The sequence below is a fragment of the Alligator sinensis genome, unplaced genomic scaffold, assembly GCF_000455745.1.
Source record: "Alligator sinensis unplaced genomic scaffold, ASM45574v1 scaffold343_1, whole genome shotgun sequence".
NCBI classification, from domain to species: Eukaryota; Metazoa; Chordata; order Crocodylia; family Alligatoridae; genus Alligator; species Alligator sinensis.
In genome coordinates this window covers 1,062,712-1,082,462 of record NW_005841947.1, presented here as the reverse complement: position 1 = coordinate 1,082,462, position 19,751 = coordinate 1,062,712, and the positions used below count along the sequence as shown (strand labels likewise).

The window sequence follows — 19,751 nt, the reverse complement described above, 5'->3', positions numbered from 1 at the left end:
CATCTCATAACACTTAATTACTTTCATTAGGATGGAAGCTGGTGCCTCTGGCTGCTCTTGTTCTGTTTGCACAGCACATTGTACAATGGGAGCCTGGTCCATAACTGGAGCTCCTATGTGCTGCAGTCCAAATATTTCATAATTGGATCCCCAGAATGCTGGACCTACAGGGCCAGAGCTTTAAAGCTACTTAGGCACCTAAATACATTTACAAACCTGGCCCACAGTCTCTTGGTTGGTGCATGCAGCACTGGTTCAAAATCAAGCTGTTTGCAAGCTAGGCTCCTTAAAAGCCCTCCAGAATTAAAATGAGGAAGGACTGAGAATGATGAAGGGAGGAAGGGCCAGGAAGTAACAGGAATAACCTGAATTTGAACTGAGGGACTGACAGTAAAGTTCAATTTTTTAAACTATATTTGAACTTGAGTACCATATTTCCAGTTTCAAAAAAGAGGACACCTGTAGAGGGGGAGGGGAAGTAAGAAAACATGCCCTTCCCCTGCCCTTCACTCCCAAGCCACAGCCCCACCCCACCCAGCACTACCAGTAGCTGCACTCCTGACCCACAGCCCCTTACCCCACCCCCCCAGCCCTGCTGGTGCCCTTCACTCCCAAACCACAGCCCCTGCCCACCCCCCTGCCCTGCCTGTGCCCTTCACTTCTGGCTCACAGCCCCCTGCCCACTGCTGCTGTCCATGTAGATCCCTGCTACCCCCAAAGCACTCCCCACCCCCTTCCCCTGCTGAAGGGGCAGGCACCTCTCCCACTTCCTCACCCTGCTGCAGCCTCAGTGCCAGCAGGCACTTACACACACACACACACACACCCCCCCCCCAGCCTGGCCCTCCAATCCCTGCCTCCAACAGACTTACCTGCCTGCAGCTGCTGGGGCCCTGCACAGACACACATGATGGCCCTTCCTCCAATTGCCCTTGCTCCCCTCCACACCTCCTCACTGCCTCCAGTCCCAAGCAGGTCCTTGCTAGGGCAAGCTGGGAAGTGCCAGGAAAGCAGAGGTAGAGCAAAATCCTGGACATTTACTAATATGTTTAAAAAACATCCGGATGGAGATGGGAGGACCCAAAAAGAGGACATGTCCAGGAAAACCCAGACATATGGTAACCCTAAGAGAAGTGATGGTGGAAGCTGGGAGGAAGAGAACCGCAGAGTCCTGCTTCATACTGTTTTGCTCTCATTGCCAGCCCATATTTCTTCCCGTGAAATATGATATCAATTTCGATGTTTTTTATTATGTTATTTGAAATGTTGTATTATCTTTTTGTGAGGCCTCTGTTGGAGGTTGTTTTGAGTCTTTTGTTATGGTCTGTTTTTTTAATAAAATGTTTTAAAGATTTAAAAAAAAAAAAAAATTTCTTAAGGGAAATTCTCCTGTGCCAAGGAGGTGTGGAAAAGGGTGAAACAGCTCTGCGAAGTGACCGTGTCAGCCGGCTAACCAGCAAAGCGGTGCTGTATGGACACCTTGCCAAACACCAGGGGAACCCATCACCCTGTTTCAACCAGTTTGCATCCTGTCAGGAGCGCCCTGTGGGAGGCCAGGAACCTCCTGTTGTACAGACAAACGGATGCAGAGGTAGTGGGCTGCGTAAAAATGGCGTTGAGCGAACTCTGAACCTACTACCAGAAACTGGTAGCAGAGGACAGAGAAGATGCATCAAACATCACCTGGCACAGGGACATGTGCCACAGGATCATACAACCTCTCCCCCTCCCCACCCCGGCCCTCCCCGCTCCTAAGTGAAGAAGGGAGCGAGGCAGCAGAGAAGAGGAACAGACAAACAGAACAGAGGACAGTGGCAGCAGCAGTGGGTCAGCGGGTCCTGCTGTGGAAGCTGGAGCGAAAACGACAGAGAGGGCACTTGAACTGAGTATATGACCCCAGAAGCAGGGCAAGGGTAGATAGGAAGGAAGGGCTGGTCGGAGGGACCAGCATGGACTTATTGTGTTTTGTGTGTGTTGCGCGCATTTGCGGATATTGTAACAGGTTTGGGTGGCCAGCGGGCCTTTGTACGGGTGCGCGGGTGTGCAGGTGCAGATTTCTGTAATGGGAAAGGTTTAATCCTTTTGTGGTGTAATAAGTGGAGTGTAGATATATATAACCTTAGAGAGAGAGAGATATTTTTACAAAAAAAAAAAAATTCTTAAGGGAAACCTGAACCCCAAGCTTCCAGGCTTGGACCTGCACGTAGGCTGCCTGCCAAAAGACTTTGGAAATATCTGAAACCCCTGGTGGGGGTGGAGGATGTTTGCCGGTTGTAGGGCCACTTATGGTTCTGGAAAGACTTATGGATTTGGACTTGATTTGGCTGATTTGTGTTGGAACATGAAAACTTTCTTTAAAAAAAAATTCCTTACAGGAAATGCTCTCTCTTAACCAGAGAGGTAATTAGCTATGTTAGTCTGAAGTCAAGCAGAAGACAGGGTAGATATGCACCTTATAGGCTAACTAAGATATATGTAGAGGGCACAAAGTTTCATGAACTTGAATTCACTTCATCAGATCCACTGAGTTCACAAAAGCTTGTGCTCTCTCTCTCTCTCTTATTTAGTTTACAAGATGCACATCTACCCTGCCTTCTCTCTCAACTGCCAGCCCGTAATATTTTTGTCCTTGCTGTTCACTTTTTCTTAAACCAGAAGACAGGAGGAAAGAGACAAGCAGCGATCTTGCGCTCCACACAAGAATGTTCTCTGCTCAGGGAGCCTGGCTGTTTTACTGATTTTCATTTAGATACAGATAATCACGACAGAGGAGAGAGTCACTTAAACTTCTTCCATTCTCTGTCTCCTGGTGAGGGGAGTTGTAAGCCTTCCTGCCCGGGGCTATAATTTCAGCTCCTGGTGTCAGAGAGGGGGAGAGCCCTGTGCAGTCACTGTAGCCAAACACCCTGCTGGGGAAGGGAAGATTCATGCTGAATGTACCTGGTTGTAATGTTACCTTCTCCTACCCTGTCAGTCAAGAGAAGCTTCAGCTAATCTTTGCAATACTGGGTACTAGATATGAACAGGCCATCAGCTGCACTGAGCAGTTAGACAGACAGTAGTTTTACTGCCATTGACTGATAGCAGCCCACCAAAACTACTAAATGTTCATACCCCCACGTGAGAGGGAGGCATCTGAATGTGCACCGTATACATAGTAGCATCATGCTTTCTGTGTGTACACACACACACATGCACACACACATGCATGAACTTTATCACTTAATCTGCAGATAAAAGGAAAACTCAGTCTTGACTCTTGATGGTCCCATTCAATCCTTGTCTATTATTGTGACCTCCATCAGGAGGGCCCATCAGTAGCAATAGTTCCTTGTGTGGATGCCTACAAACAGCAAACTAATATGAGACTCGGCAAAGTCATTCCAGGTGCTAACAGGTCTCAATCCCTTTTTCAGTGGACCAGACTGGAACCAGTGACCTGGCTTATCACCCTACCCCTTGTCCATCTCATAAGTCCATGTTTTAGACTCAGTGCATCAAACAGTAGGTGTTGTGACTACTCTGCATTGCTTTGAGTTGCAGTAGCAGCAATCAGGGCCCTACTGTACCAGGTGCTTTATTTATGACTTCCAGCTAATACTATCCTGGCATAAGCTCTATGCTAGCTACCTGAAGTCCAAAAGCTGTTACCCTGAGTTACACAGTAACCAGCACCAGACATTTGTGGGACTGCCACCATGGCACGGACTTCCAAAGCAGAGTATCAGCTGCTACAGTTTCCTAAGGGGAGCAACAACAGTCCAGGATTCTCTGCAAGTCAGAAACAGAGGGGATGTGGAGGTTACATGTGCAGACAGGAACCACAACATCAGCGTTCTGGGACTTTCTTTAAATGAAAGAGGGTTAAACCTCCCTGAGGAGGATGTGAATGAAGCTTCAGGAAGCAGTTGCTGCTGGCAGCCTGGGTGAGAAATTGGGAGTGGGTGACAGATTTCATCAACAAGCCTGGAACCTGTCACAGCTGCTGAAGCTGCTTGAGTGATGAACTCAATTACCTCTTTGGTTAGCAGTGATTTTGAGCATCCCTGTAATCCTTGCTGCATCCCAGCTTAAATATAGCTGCCTCCAGAATATGGAGCAGGGCCAAGGAAAAGGAAAAGAATTAAAAAAAACCAAACCAAACTACTTCACCAAGCAGCAAATGCCTCACTCCTGTGTATGTTTTGATCAGGTGATTTAGCTGGTGGAGTTCAGCAGCACCCTATGACAAGGCTCTATATTGGCAATTGCTCCTTTCAGGGAGTTGCCACTAGACAATCACTACAAACAGCTCCAAAATAACCCACCACCTACCCAACTGGGACATGCTGAGGGAAGAACAAATTGCCTTGCTGCCTACTGGAAACTCACTTTCTGCTTACATGCAGGACTGAGATGGCCCAGTGAGGTTACCAGCTCCAATCAGCCCTTTCAACTGTGGTCAGTCTTAAACACAACCAAAGCTATTTACTGATTATTGGGAAATAAGTGCCTGCATGCAACTACCTAGTTTTTTGGAGTACACTAGTTCTTGAACACTGCTTCCAATCAATTCCAAAATTTCAGGGAGTGGTGTAGAAACTGGTGAAACTAGAGAGGCAGCAAAGGGAAGGGGTGACAGCCAGAATCACTGGTTCATAGATCCATAGATTGTAAGGCCGGAAGGGACCTTGCAAGATCATCGGGTCCAGCCCCCTGCACCAGGCAGGAAAGACAATTGAGAGTCAGGTGACCCAGCAAAGTGACTGTCCAGTCTCCTCTTGAAAATTTCCAGGGTAGGCAATTGCAACACCTCTGGAGGGAGCTTATTCCACAGTCTGGACACCCTGACTGTGAAGAAGTTTTTCCTAATGTTGAGCCTGAAACCGTCTTGTAGGAGTTTGTGACCGTTACTCCTGGTTTTCCCCAAGGGTGCCCTGGTGAAGAGATATTCACCAAGCCCTTGATGTACGCCCCTGATGTAATGGTAAGCTACTACCGAGTCCCCTCTCAGACTTCTCTTCTCCAGGCTGAAGTCCCGGGTCCCTCAGCCTTACCTCATATGGCTTGCAACGCAAGTCTCTGATCATATGGGTGGCCCTTCTCTGGACTCTCTCAAGCTTTACCATGTCCTTGTTGAAGTGCGGCACCCAGAACTGGATGCAGTACTTCAGCTGCAGTCTCACCAAGGCCGAGTAGAGGGGGAAAATCACTTCCTTGGTTTTGCTGGAGATGCATCGATTGATACACGCCAGAGTATTATTTGCCCTGCTAGCTACAGCATCACACTGCTGGCTCCTGTTCATACTGTGGTCTATTACTACCCCCAGGTCCTTTTTATTCGCAGTACTGGTCAGATTGGCATTGCCAATCCTGTAGGTGTGTAGGGGACTATTTGTTTTCAGGTGGAGCACTTTACATTTCTCAATGTTGAACTTCCTAGTTCCAATCCACCCAACTTGCCAACCTGTCTAGGTGCACCGGTTTCTGCAGCCTATCTATAAGCGTGACCATGCTCCCCCATAACTTGGTGGTTATCTGCCTAATGCATATATCAAACTTAGGCAGGTTTGCAGTTATCTATATAGCCATTAGCAGCTCCCAACATAACACAACCCCCCCCATCTCAGCTTGACCTGTCATGCCAATGGATTTTAAAACACTGGCACCCCAAGTGACTCATCTCCCAGTTAGAAGAGCTGTGTCAGTTCAATCTCACACGTCAGTGAGGTGCTCAGAGCATAAACTGGCCTTCAAACAAGCATTTTAAGTGTTTTATTTCACAGCTGTGCATGAGTCCGAGTCTGCGTGTCACTGGGCACTCGCTGATGAATTCCCATCTGGCCTCCTGCCACTGCACTGAAGAAACCATTGAAGGGCTGAGGTCTCACGCTGCTCCCCACCCCCAACACTACTTCTGACACTGCCCTAGTAGTTACTAAATCAGAGAAGGCAAGATACCAACTGGTGTTATCTCAGCCTATTGATATAGTTTATGTAGTTGGGCAGATTCTGAGCAATGGCATCTTCTACTTTATGTTCAGTCAATCCAGACTTTCAACAGTAAATGCTGACAGAGTCCAACTCTGGTCTCTCAAGCCTGCTGTTCCCACCTGGAGCAGAGCAGTCACCTCTCCAGTTTATGAGCCTATCCTTGGTTTTCTGCCTTCCCCCACCACGAGGATTATAACCCATGTGTTCAGACCCCTTAGTTTCACTCTCTGCTTCACCCACTTGGCAGTGCTGCTTCCTACCAGTGCCAAGGCCAAGTACCAGACAAAAGGCACCTTTCACAATCCAGAATTAAGCAAGCTGCTGCTGCTTCCTTTCAAGAAATGAGTGGTTCTTGCATGACATGTACCAGTGGGGAGCAAGGGCAGGGTGGCCAGTGAGACCACTAGCACATGGGATAAACCATCTCTGCTGTGAGCAAGAGATATCCTGCTGACAGCTGAGATCTCGCAACCAAGGTGAAGGTGAGTCGTGGCCACCTGGCACTAGGCAGGTAAGTCTGCTGAAAGCCTGCCTCGTGAGCTTGGTTATACAAGTTTGAATCTCTTCCTGCCAAACTGAAGGCAGCAGCTGTGTCTTTTGCATTCCCTCAACTCCCAGGAACAGGAGGCAGAAAAATAAATAAAACTGCCCACAACCAACAAGAGAATTAACACCATTAAAAATTAATTTCAGTGTAATTACTTACACATTTCAGGAGGCTGCACCAGGCTGCTATATGCCCAGCAGTGCAGGGATGACCTTTGGGGATCACTGCCCCAGGGATTGCTGTCAATTTTAATCATCCTTATCCTGTAGGCTTGAGCAAGACTAATTGAACAGTACAACAGGGGCCTGTTTTTAATCAGGCAGGGACAGGCTTGCTGCTGGACCCCATGGCTTACTCAACTGCCCAACCTCACCTCCAGCAGTGATGGAGCCAGAACCTGAAGCTAATTCAGGTGACCCGGTGTATGGTGTCAACCAAGGGGTGACAGCATCTCTACCCAGGCAAATGTGCATGGCTGAGTTTCTTGGTTGTGCATATAAGGTTCTTTGGGTAAATCTGATATCTTTTATTAGACCAACTCAAATAGTTGGAAAAAAAATCCCCCCCACCTGTCTCTCACCTACTGACCACCTCAATTTACATTTTAACTGGCTGGCTCTCTCACATATGTACTGGCCTCTGACTGCTTTACCACTCCATCCAGGAAGAGCAGAGACCATCTGCAGATGCTTCCTCAGCCTGATGAAGGGTGTTTGTGCCCGAAAGCTTGCTAAGAAGAATTTTTCCAACTATTTGAGTTGGTCTAATAAAAGATATCAGATTTACCCAAATAACCTTTGTTGTCCATTGTTTTCTATTAGCAAGAAAAGGCAGGAGTGTCAGGTATGAGTCTAAAGTACCAAGCTTCCCTGCAGCTCCAGGCTGGAAGATCACCAGTTTTGTCAGAGTCTTTAGTCCTTCCAAGTAGACCTACAGCACCATCTCAGCTCTTTCTCAAAGAGAAGAGTTCCTTCCCTCCTACTAAATAATTAAACTACAAAACCTGATGCACGCATACTAAAAACTTGAGAGTTTCCCCATGTAGTGCATTTATTCAAGTTTTGGCAATTCTTGTCACAGGCCCTCTGGCCAGTACCCATCCTCTTCTGAGATGGCCTTGTCAACCCCAAGCCCATCTTTCAGTTACTCCATCTCCATTCCCTGCTCAACTGAATGAAGGCCATCACTGTCTCTTCCAAGATATCTGGTCTATGTTATTTTATCAGATGACATGCCCAAGAAAGATGGAAGATGCCCTTTTAGTACAGGGGTTGCCAACCAGGAGTAAGCGTACCCTCGGGGGTACTTAGGAAGGCCCTGGGGGGGGGGGTTACACACGGGCAGGCAGGAACAGAACAGATATACCGGTTCAATTCAATATGAATGGACCATCCAAAAATTCCCTCATAGGGAGTTTTGCTAAATCTCAGTCTCAAAGTTTAAATAAACATAGTTAACAACAGAGCAGGCCCCCTCTCATTCAAACCGAGTCCCAAAAGTGTTCAGTGGGATAGCTATATGGCTACAGATGTATAATAACTTCAGAGGGGAGGAAGGCTGGATTTTCTCTGAAGCTGTTATATGAGATGGGGATGCAGCAAGGCCTAGAACTACATAAGTTATATCAATAGGCTGAGATAGCATCAGTTGGCATCTTGCCTTCCCAGATTTCCTTCCTTATCAGTTTTAATTAAAGGTACAGATGTGGAAAGGAGAGGTCAGCCTGTCCATCTCTCAGAGTGCCACAGAACTTACGACCTTGCTCAGACAACAAGCCTTAACATGGCACAGCTCTTGGGCCCTCAGAGATTCCCTCAAGACAGTGGCAACTCCAAAGAAAAAGGAGCGACCACCTTTTGCTATGGCAGCGCATCACCTCCTACCCAGCTGCTTTCATGACAGAGCCAGTTCTGTCTTCTGATAGTTATCAAAACGTTTTAATTCCAGGCCTTTACCTGAAGAGGGTTATCATCCCCTGAGCCTCAGCAAAGAGAATTCAGGATGCTGGCATGTGGTCTAATGCCATTACTGTCATGATCCAGATGTAACTGCCTTTCTCCCTAGAGATGAAAGTACCAGAGTTATGTGGGTCAAAGCCAGTATCCAGCCTTGCACCCTCATCTATTCTGTATCCATAGTCTATTAGAGAGAGAGAGTTTCAGGAATGATTTAGAAAGGATTTAAAATTCTCCTCACCTTCCATCAGGGTTGGGGGTTTTTCCCCTCTTCCTGCTGTAGTCTTCCTTTGGAAAGCTGAGTCATGAATCAAAATGAACAGGTACTCAGAAAGGAAAAAAAAATAATACTCATCTGAAAAGCACCTGACACTGATTTCCTGTGCATAAGATGTGCCATGGTCTTAAAGCATGCTGGCCTCATCAGGCTTAGAAGTAAATGGCATGCTTGTTGGGCAAGTGGGAATCTCCCTTGTCTGGTGGTGTCTAACTCCTTTTAACTTGCAGGATCTCAAGCTCTCGGACCTTAAAACAGGTCAGTGGCGAGGGACTGAATGTGACCCACTACCAACAGCAGTACTGGGCCAGGGTAAGATGGGGTCAAGAAAGGAGAAATTTCACATCTCCACATAATGGAGGGAACGTTTTCAGGACAGATTGATTACATATACATTCATAACCATGCATATGAGGGTGTTTCAGAAAGTAACAGTAATTTCAAAATAAAACCATTTTGCATGCAGAGAGTGGGAAACTACACAGCAGCAGGGAATACTGATGCACCCATCACTTATGCCTACATGGAGAAGTGATGTGGTCCAGTAAATGATCACTGCACGCAAAATGGCTATATTTTAAAAACTGCCGTTACTTTTTAAAAACACCCCCATAAATACATAGGTAAACAGATCTTTGAAATTGTTGAGTATTAAAGCAGTGCTGGAAGCAAGTAGAGAGCATAATATTTCTGACCACTCCAGATATCAAGTACAAGGGGGGGGGGAGAGAGAGAGAGAGAGAATGTGAACAAACATACTTGTTAGTTTTTGGTTTTAAGTCTAGTTTTGCACAGGTGAAACATAATAATCAATCCATCTCTTCTGCTAAACAACAGAAAAACTATTGCTATGAAGCCACAAGCTAACAGCTCAGGAAAAGAAAAAAGACAGACTAATTCTAATGGAAATTAAAAACTGCCCCATGCCCAATACCCTCCAATACTGAGAAACCACCGTATGGATAAATAAATTACAGATGCAGCTTCTCATGGAGGGTTTACAGAAATAAATGGGAATCTGTGCATGTAAATTAAACTCTTAATGAAACTAGGAAAAGCAAGAAGCAACGTATTTTCTCCTCTCAACCTTGTACTCTCACTGAACAGTGCTGCATGTAGAAAACTCTCCCCACCCCCAACCAAAAAAAAGTGACATTCATGCTTAATTGCACTGGAAGTTTCCCCGCTTCCTAAAATTTATTTGTAGGTGGCATTCAATAAGAGTAGCTTCAGACTAGTCTGTTTTTGTACACATGCAAAATGCATCCTAATCACCTCTGTTCCTTTACTATTAAATAAGAAAAATAGGTCTCATTCTTGGGTGGGTGGTAACAGTCACCGAACACGCAAGTGGGCAAAAAAAAAAATTGTAAGCAGACAGCAGTAGCAGAGCATTATATAAAGCCAGACAAACTTGAATGATTGTTTTTTCCTGATAGAATTACAAGATACATGAATATTTTATTGCAAGATCTTAATCATTTGAATTTTAACAAACATTTAATACCATGCGCCACAAAACCTTAACTGAAAAAATAATTCTCAGCAGTTAGATGAAGAAGACTGGCATAGATGGACTGGAAATGGCTGATGTAGATTTTGATAAGCTGCCTCATCTCCCTAACGTGTGTGAGCAACTCTATTAGAGATACAGCTTGGATGTGACTAACGTTTTCCCAAATGAACGAATAGTAAAAAATATTCAACACAACTTCTGCTCCTTTTGCACAACTTTAGTGTGCGCACTCAGACAATTCTTCTGCTGTTTTTTTCCGTCTAAGATGTTTGGAGAAAAGACTGTATTCTTCAGGAGCTAATCTGTCTTTAATCATATCTGCCCTTCATCTTGCACAGCCTGCATCAGGCTGTTTCCAAAACAGCATCATAGAAGCAGCCCTGTGCTGCTAGAAGAGCTCACTTTCAGATAAAGTGTACAATGCAGGGTCATTCATTTCTGGTCCTTAGCAATGCTGTGACACTGGTCAGAAGAGAAAAGACATTAGTCCTGACACACAGCCTACACTGGATACCTACATTCTTCCTGCCTGAACTCCTCCTGCTGCAGTCTCTATTTCTAGCTGACCATGTGGCAATGCTTTGATTTAGTTCTTTCTGGAGTGCTTGGAGGAGGGGGAAAGGAGGGGTAAAAAGGCACTGTGTGATGATACCAGCATTGTATTTAAATGGGAGAGAGAGAGAGAGAGAGAGAGAGAGTCAGCAGCTGATTAACCCTTAAAAATATTCATAAGACAAATGACTTAATAAAACAATCCAAAAAATATAACAAATCCCAATTCCTTCTACATAACAATACAGAGCAACCTCTACGGCACCAGAAGAAAAGTTCATTAAAAAAGTACATCAAAAAAGTATGCTCACTATAATAGGACTCTAGTCAATTTACTGAATTACAACAGTGAAAAAGTCAGTTCCGACTGTTAAAAGTTAGAGTCACTACGAACAAGGGTTCAATTTAATGAGGTTGTACTATATTAAAGTTCCCCCGCCCCCATTTCCTTGTCTGTTGTGGAATTTATTAAGCCCTCCTCCAGAGTGCCTAGTGCCAGGCCATTATCTATAGCAGGACACTTTGGCAGATAAACCAAATCTGATCTGTTCTAACAAGCCCTATGTTCTCAGGTCATGTTACTAATTGTAAGGTGTGTTTTAAGGACTGTAACTGAATTAAAACTCAAACAAAATGTCTATCACTTCGATGAAGCAATTCAAAGAATGTGAAAAATGCTTTTATTGATATTTTCATAAAATACAGTAAATATATCAGTTACTCCAGTATATGGGACATTTTAAAAAGTCTGATAAAGGAATGATAACTGCATTTAAAATAGATCAATAGCATTAAAAAAAAATCATGTGGTTTAAAAAAAATATATGTTCTTTCCTGTGAGGTCTTAGTCATTCATCTCATACGGGAGCTCTGAGCAGCCACACATAACCAGCACGACTGTGGCCTGTTCAGCACTGTCCAGAGGTTAATACAGGGGTGAGCTCCTAGTACAGAATATTAAAAAGAGTCAAAACACCCAGAAGCAGACACAGAGCAAGGAAGAAAAGAGGGTACTTAACTGAAGTACCTTGTCACAGGGCCAACTCTGGGGATGGAGCATGGCAGAGGCAGACCTAGTTTCTGACTGCATAAGGAGATTTGTTCTATTGTCTTTGGGGCAAGTGCTCTGGCCTGCCACAATGGAGATAACTATCAGTGGTTCCACTCTTCCTAGCCTAGGATGATGATGAGGCAGTAAGGAGGAGGGCAGGAAGAAAAGCTGGTGGACATCTACAAAAGTACCCCAAGAAGCTCTGATCGGAGGGACAAAATTGGTACTGAACATTGAGGAGGGAGGTGCAAGGGACAGAATCTCACAGAAAGCAAATGCACAGATGACCCATCCCTTTTTCCCCAAACAGAGAAATTCTAACCAGGCTGACATCAGGCTGTAACGCCCACTGAGGCTGACGTGAACACCCACAACGGCCAAAAAGTCTCCCATGATGCAGCCAGACAGGGATCTATTTGCACTCATGCACATGTGCTTCTCTTCTTCCCTCTCTATGCCAAACCACTTAAAAGTTCCCTTGCCTTATACTTAAGAGTTCTCTCTGGACAACTTCTTATTCTTCCCACATCTCCCCTGAACTCACAGGGACTGGCTATGCTTTTTCTGGGTCTTACAGTGCCTGCTTGGAGATTACTTTCTTCAGCTGATCGAGTCTCTCATCTCTCAGTGCATCCCGGATAGCGCCAAAGAAGCTGAAATAATGCTGGAAGTTGTGCATCATGAGCAGGACACCAGCAAGCAGCTCATTGGTCACCAGGAGGTGATGGACGTAGGCTCGACTATGGTTCTGACAGCAGTAACAGGAGCAACCTTGTACAAGGGGACCAAAATCATCCTGGTATCTAAGGAAGAGGGAGGCAAAAGAGCCACCATCAGAAAAAGAAGTCCAGTGTCAAGTAGTAGGGAAAAGGATTTGTGAAGTGTGTGCAATGAAACCTTGCTCTAGTCAGCAGGCTGTGAGCAGTGACATTACATTCCCATTTGAAATAAGTCAGGGCAAAGCTCTTCCTCCATCACAACATAGTACTTTATTCATGCTCTAGCACACCATTGCTGCCAACAGCCTCTTGCTAATAATGCCACACAACTAAGGGACGAATCCAAAGCCCACAGAAACCATTAGTGGGAATCTTTCCACTGTCTTCAATGGCTTTCAAACTCAGGCCCTAGTCCAGAGGTTCCCAACCTTTTTAGGCAGAGGACTGGCAAACCACGGACTAGAAGTGACTGCGGACTGGCAAACTGCAGACTAGCAGTGACCGGCATACTGTGGGCAGGTAGCCAACTTTTTTTATACTCAGTATAAAAAGGGTTGGCTGCCGGTCCACAGTAGTGTGCCAGTCACTTCCAGTTTGCGGTTTCCCAGTCCATGCTCACTTCCGGTCTGGCAGCCAGCCTTCCTGCCGACTGACAGCCAAACCTTTGCAGCCTGGCACCGGGCCACAGCCCAGGGGTTGGGAATCACTGCCCTAGTCAGCCCGAATAATGCAACCAAGTTTCAGAGGGTGATATTAAACATTTTTCTGAATGGGGATGTTTTCATTCATGCCTGAAGCTCTGGATTCTCTGGGGTAATAGGTTAAAGAGCCACAATATTGCTTGCCCAGTCACAAACTATTAGCACAGTCAACATTACAGAAGATGAAAGTTAGACGAGAAGGAATGTAGGCCAAGACTGAGAAATGATTAGTAATTACCCCTCAATCTGTGTCCTTCCTGACACACAGTGAAAAAAGACCTGGATTAACAAAGGATGGGGTCTCAACCCCCTGCTCAAAACCTGGATCTGTCAAGGATGTCTCAAGTCAGGTACTAAAAAAACTGAAAAACTTTCAGTCGCCAATAAGATTCCTCGTGATGGGCTATTTTCCATGAGTCGGAATGTGGCTGTAACATGCTGTGAAAAGCGCTGTGGCACTTTTAGTTGCTAAACAGTCAAGAAAAGAAAAAAAAAAAAAAGAAAAAAGAAAAAACCCTTGGCTTTATATCACCTCAACGATGGTATCTTGGCACTGTCTCCAAATGACAGGCTAGGGCATTTGTCCAAGACCACCTCAGAAGGTATTATGCACTTAGTAAATACCAGCATTCTTTGCAGGACTGTAGGTGTTCCCTGGGTAGCTGCCATCCAGCTACTGACCAGGCATGACACAGCATAAGAATATTAGCTCAAAACAATATGGTTGCAGACACCATTTAAAAGTCTCTCCCCTGCCCATTTACCTTTTGTCCTTCAAAAATATCTCAAACAATGTCATTTCCAAATCAGCTTTGGAGGTTTCATCCTTGTCTTTTTTGCTGCCATTTCCCCCAGCATCCTCGGTCCAATTTTGTTTCAACACTGTGGCAAAAAGCAACAATACATCTTCAAGATGCAGCAGTGAAAAAGAAGGGCAAGAAGTAACTTGACACCAGACATCTCAGTTTCTCTGTTGCTACAAACCAAAATCTCCAACTTCTTTCTATGCAAATCAGCATCGTCCCTCTTTGGTTATCCTAAGATAGTAGAACCAGATACATGTACGAGATCAAACCTAATTAGACTGCAAGGAAGGTAACAAGGAGTCAACTAATCTGACAAATGTTTAGAGCCGAAACAGCTGCACATCTTTTGCTGCTCTACTGAGTTTAATTCCTTTTTATTAAAAGTCATACAAAATACTTTCAGTCTTAATTACTTTTTATACAGCAGGAACTCACCTGAACTATTGATTTATTTAGATTTTAATGAAACTGATAAGTGACTCATCTACATTCATTCTACTTTTCCTGTTGCACTTTTGGGATTAAAGATCCCTCCCCCTTTCCCCCATACAAGTGAAATCCAAAAGGCTGGACTGTGGTGGCAGCAATAGTGCGGTTACAGATGGAGATTCCAAACTCAAGAGATGCAGCTGCTTGCAACTTCCACAAGGCCATGGCTTTGGGGCCTGGAATTTCTCATGCTTGTTTCTCCAAAAAGGAGACAATTGTGGCAAGCCACTATTAGTGCTGCGTAGCGCTACCATAAGGCTTTAGTTGTGGGCCAGGACCTAAAAAGTGAGCACAAAGGAACAACTGGTTTTGAATTTTCCAACCATAAAAAAACAAAAAGTGATTCAAAGTTTGATTCATTAAGAAGATACTACTATGGGGAGTTTTTTTGGTATTAAAAATCTTACCAGGTCTAGGAAGGACACCACTCCTTGCATCTGAAACCTTTCTGGGTAGGTACCAAGCCTTCACTCATTTAAGCAATGCCGTGTTCACAAAGGATTTGACTAACTTGCACTAGTTGTGTCACTGCTGATATTAAAGGAGCAAAGTGGGTAAGGCAGGAAAAAACTGCTTCCCAGTGAGTAAGGTTTCCCCTAACATTGTCCAGCTGGAGAGGGAGAGAGGTGAGATGCTACAGAGTCTGACACTGCAAGAAGCCAAGTGCCGTCAGCTCCCACTAAAACTTGTGGGGCCAATCTTGTGTTGCTGAAGGTAATGGGAGCTTTGCTTCAACAGAAGCAGGCCCAATGGGATTTGAGGGCACTTAGCACATAATAATGCTGGGCCCATAAAGCCACCTATGCAGTAAACCATGGAGCACCCTCAACTCTACAGTACCTTCAACCATGGTCCAGTTGACCTCATTTGGATATTCCAGGTGCTAAGGTTAAGCTCAAATTCTTTGGCTGACCACCCAAAAGAACCTCACCCCTTACCTGAGCAGGATGCAACTGTTATCCTTTGCCTTGAGTAATTAAAACGTGCTATGCTGGCCATGACACCTCCCACTTACATCAGCCAATGACCACACCAATACAGCTATGCAGAAATCTACCTGCTGCTTCTGGGTCAGGTTGGTAGTCATAGCTGAAGGACAAGGCACAGCCCCGCTCTGTCACCTGGTAGGGGAAAGCGCTCTCAAAGATGTCCACTCCTCTTTCAATGCACTCTAGTACCTCATCAGGTTTGCCAATACCATGGATGAGTCTGTGAAAGAAACATACAAAAAATACAGGTCTGCAGTCTGCAGAATGGAAGTGACTGGGCAACTGCAGTCTCCTCCAGCACAGGGACAGCCATACTGGATCTGACCAGTGGTCCAATAAGGTTAGCCACACGTACCCAGTAATGACTAGGAGCTTTAAGAGAAGACACAAGACAGCCCAGCAGTGTAGTGATATAAATACATGGCATACTATACTTATGGCAGTGAAAGCAGCAGCAGGTGAAGACAAGCTGGCACATGGGCTACTGCCAATCATGAGGCTATGTGCTTCTGTTTTCCATCCACACAGCATGTGACAGCCCGTCCAAATTTCCCTCATCTCCCAGACTCTCTGTTATGTTTCTATTGGAAATATTACACCAACTTCTCATTAAACCCTGAACAACCTCTAAATCTTATGTATAGTGTTTAAAGCTATTTAGCTTCCTTGGTGCTTATGTAAACTGATTCTAGTTCATAACCCACCCACTGCACTTGATTCTATGGATCACACACTTCATTGCACATTGTCGGGGTACAAGGGGGTTTTTTGTTTTGGTTTGGCATTTTTGTTTGGTAAGGGGCAGGGGGCTGCACCGGGTAGGGCCCTCTTGCACAACCTCCATTTCAGTCACCCTTCTAATATTTCCCAGGTCACATTCAAACATTCCCTTTCTCATTAGACATTTTTAAAACTGTTCCCTGTGGCTTGGTCTGGGTGCAGAAAGCACTATTTAAGGTGAATGTGGCCATTCCTTGAAACCAGCAACAACATCATAAAATGATCCAAAGGATGAGAGAGTTGGGTGGATTCTCAAAGCATGAACCTTCAAACATCTGTCTGAAGCCATCTGTGTGGCATCCATCTCAAGCCAACAGGACTGCTTCTACAAGTAAGGTCCCACATGCATACAGAATATGGGTGGTGAGACTGGGATATAGGAATTCATCTTCTTTCACCTCACTAACCCAAAAGGGTCTACAGAGGGATAGGAGGGGGAGGGAAGAGGGATGAGGGGAAAACAATCTACAGCAGAGCTTAAGGTAAAGGTTGTCAATTAAAATCATAGAGAAGTAGGGCTGTAAGAGACCTCCATAGATCATCTAGTCTAACCGCCTGCCTCAGGCAGGATCATCCCCATCCAAATCATCCTATACAAATCCATAATCTAAAATCTTCTAAAACTATCATCAACCCTGACACAAGACAAGACATAACACCCTAACCTGCCATAGGTAAAGTAGGAGGACTATGACAGCCAATGTCCTGTTTCTATAAAAGGGAAGGAGGAGGGTGTAGTAACACCTCAATGCTGGGGGAAGGGTTCCCTTCTGCAGTAATGCATTCACTATTGTGAAAATAAGTATGGGCGGACTGCTGAGATGAGAAAACACAAATGATAAAGGCCAATGCAATGAGTCCTTGGTTTCTCTTTCCTTCCTCTCTCCCACCACTTCCTGCTCAGGTGAACCCACTTAAACACAAAAGCAGCAATTTCCCCCAGCAGCCAGGACTATCTGCTTTTCTTGGGACCTGGCAATCCAGCTGGGCTCTTCCAACCTCTTAACACCAATCAGTGACAACAGAGAGTCTGCTGCCATCCAAATTCAGCTGGCAGCTTCACTGAGGACAGACAAGGCCAGAGAGAAAGCAGCTCTTCTTGATCTTCCGCAGGTGCACTGCCTGTGCTGACAGCAGAGTAAGCTAATGTAGGGTAATGAACTAAAGAGATAATTGAGAAAATACACAGGGCTGAGAAGTGAAGGAACAAGGGGGCACATCCAATACTTTTATAACCCTAATTAAGCTAATGAGAAAAAAAGGTAAGATATTGACGGACTCATTTTTTACATTTAATGCCTCCACCATTGGGAGAAAATGCTCCTCAGTAGTAAAACAATCGGTATCTAATTACACATGGGATCAGTTCCCAGACTAATGTGTACTTCATACAGAGGGAGGATACAGTTTTTGTCTTGCACATGTTGAGATTTCTGAGCATGCTCTTGTCAGGATGAGATGAAACACCCTTGTACCCATAGATCTGGGGAGTATCTTTCTGCCTAGGATGAATGCTAAATCACAAAAAGGCAGCTACCTCCAAAGCAGGTTGTGGCAGCTGTTCCTCACCATCTGTAAAAGTCCAACGCTGCCCAAGCATAAGCAGCATATCAGTTTAATGTGGTTAAAACACATCAGCTACAGAAGGGAGTCACATGGCAACACACCTGGCTGCCTGGGATGGGTACCCATGCAGGGCTTGTGCCTCTGTAGAGCTGGGTTGACTACAGCAGCCTTTGGCACAAGTCCAAAGCAGGCCTCAAATTCATGTCTTTGGAGATGTACAAAGGCATCTGCCCCACTCTGTCGAGACCCTCCCCCAGTTCTTCACCAATGTTAGGACATCGTTTCTGAAAGGAGAAAGAGCAAGTAGAATAGCTTCTCTGATGGCAGCTACAGGGGTAATTCAGGGAAGCAGGATTCAAACATTCAAGGTAATCAAGGTAAATGTGTTTTTTTCCTAGCAAAGGAAGGTTAAAATCCCATTTCCATTGAACCAGTGAAGTGACTGGTTCACAGGTGAGGTGGCTGAGGTGACAGGACTTTGTTGCTCACACCGAGACCTATTTAAGTAGCTGAGTGCAGCAGGACAGCAGCAACACTGTGAACCTCCAAATGCACAGGAAATAGAGCACTCCAAGCCCCAGAAACTTCAGAGTAAAGCTAGTCTTGCTTCTGCATTTTCCTTCCCTTCTACTACAAGCCCAAGGTTTTGAAGACTAAAGGTGGTCAGGACAAGGAGAGAGCTGTATCACTCATGCAGGAGGAAAACAGCAGATATCATGGAGCTCCCCTCTTACTACTAAAAGCTGGTTCATCTCAAGACTTGGGTGAGGCAGGAGGGCAGAGCTCTGCAGACAGGCAGAGCTCAGTAAAAGCCACATAGAGTTACAGTGAGGGGCTGGTTTTACTTCCGCTTCCAGAAAGCTCTGCTTTGTATCCTGCTGTACCATCTTGGGACTGCTGACAAGCCCAGGGGCTTGCTTAGAAGAATCTTGAAAGAATGGCCATCAGGGTTTCATGGTTTTCTACTAATGGTTAGAACCAGGTGCAGTTCAGGCAGGTGGCACCCACTGGTGAGCGTGTTACAATTCCTGCACTGTGCCAGCCCACGGCCATTGTGTTCTCTGGACACAGCTACAGAATTCAGACCTTCTGACTTATGCTACACAAGCTCATGCTTTTAGCCCTGGTTCAATGTTGGTGAAGCAGTGGTTGCCACATGGATATCATCTAAGCACAATCCGCTCTGCTGTCACTGCCCCTTTCCTAGACATAGACATCATAGACATAGACATCATCAGGGCTGGAAGGGACCTCGGAAGATCATCGAGTCCAGCCCCCCGCCCAAAGGGCAGGAAGTCAGCTGGGGTCATAGGATCCCAGCAAGATAAGCATCCAGTTTTGTCTTGAAGGTGTTCAATGAAGGCGCTTGAACCACCTCCGGTGGCAGGCTGTTCCAGACCTTGGGGGCTCGGACAGTAAAGAAGTTCTTCCTTATGTCCAGCCTGAAACGATCTTGAAGTAGTTTGTGACCATTCGACCTCATCATCCCTTGGGGCGCTCTGGTGAACAAACGCTCCCCACAGATGCTGGTGGTCACCCCTGATAAACTTGTAGGTGGCCATCAGATCACCCCTGAGCCTGCGCTTTTTCAGGCTAAAGAGCCCCAGGGCTCTCAGCCTGTCATCGTAGGGTCTGCTTCCCTGACCTCTGATCATGCGCGTGGCTCTTCTCTGGACTCTCTCAAGCTTCTCCACATCCTTTTTGAATTGTGGAGCCCAAAACTGGACACAGTACTCCAGCTGCGGCCTCACTAAGGCCGAGTACAGGGGGAGAATGACGTCCCGAGATTTGCTTGAGAAGCATCTATGGATGCAAGCCAGCATTTTGGTC

At 45.5% G+C, this 19,751-nt stretch overlaps 1 protein-coding gene across 1 annotated transcript in view; it reads right to left on the bottom strand.

The window, feature by feature from the left end:
- Nucleotides 1-10,943: 10,943 nt before the first annotated feature.
- Nucleotides 10,944-19,751, bottom strand: part of QTRT2 (queuine tRNA-ribosyltransferase accessory subunit 2) — a 24,738-nt gene continuing 15,930 nt past the window's right edge. Inside the window, 4 exon segments of the mRNA XM_014518270.2 lie at nt 10,944-11,764; nt 12,447-12,674; nt 14,056-14,173; nt 15,644-15,795. Coding sequence (XP_014373756.1) covers nt 11,746-11,764; nt 12,447-12,674; nt 14,056-14,173; nt 15,644-15,795 — 517 coding nt within the window. The 3' untranslated portion in view covers nt 10,944-11,745.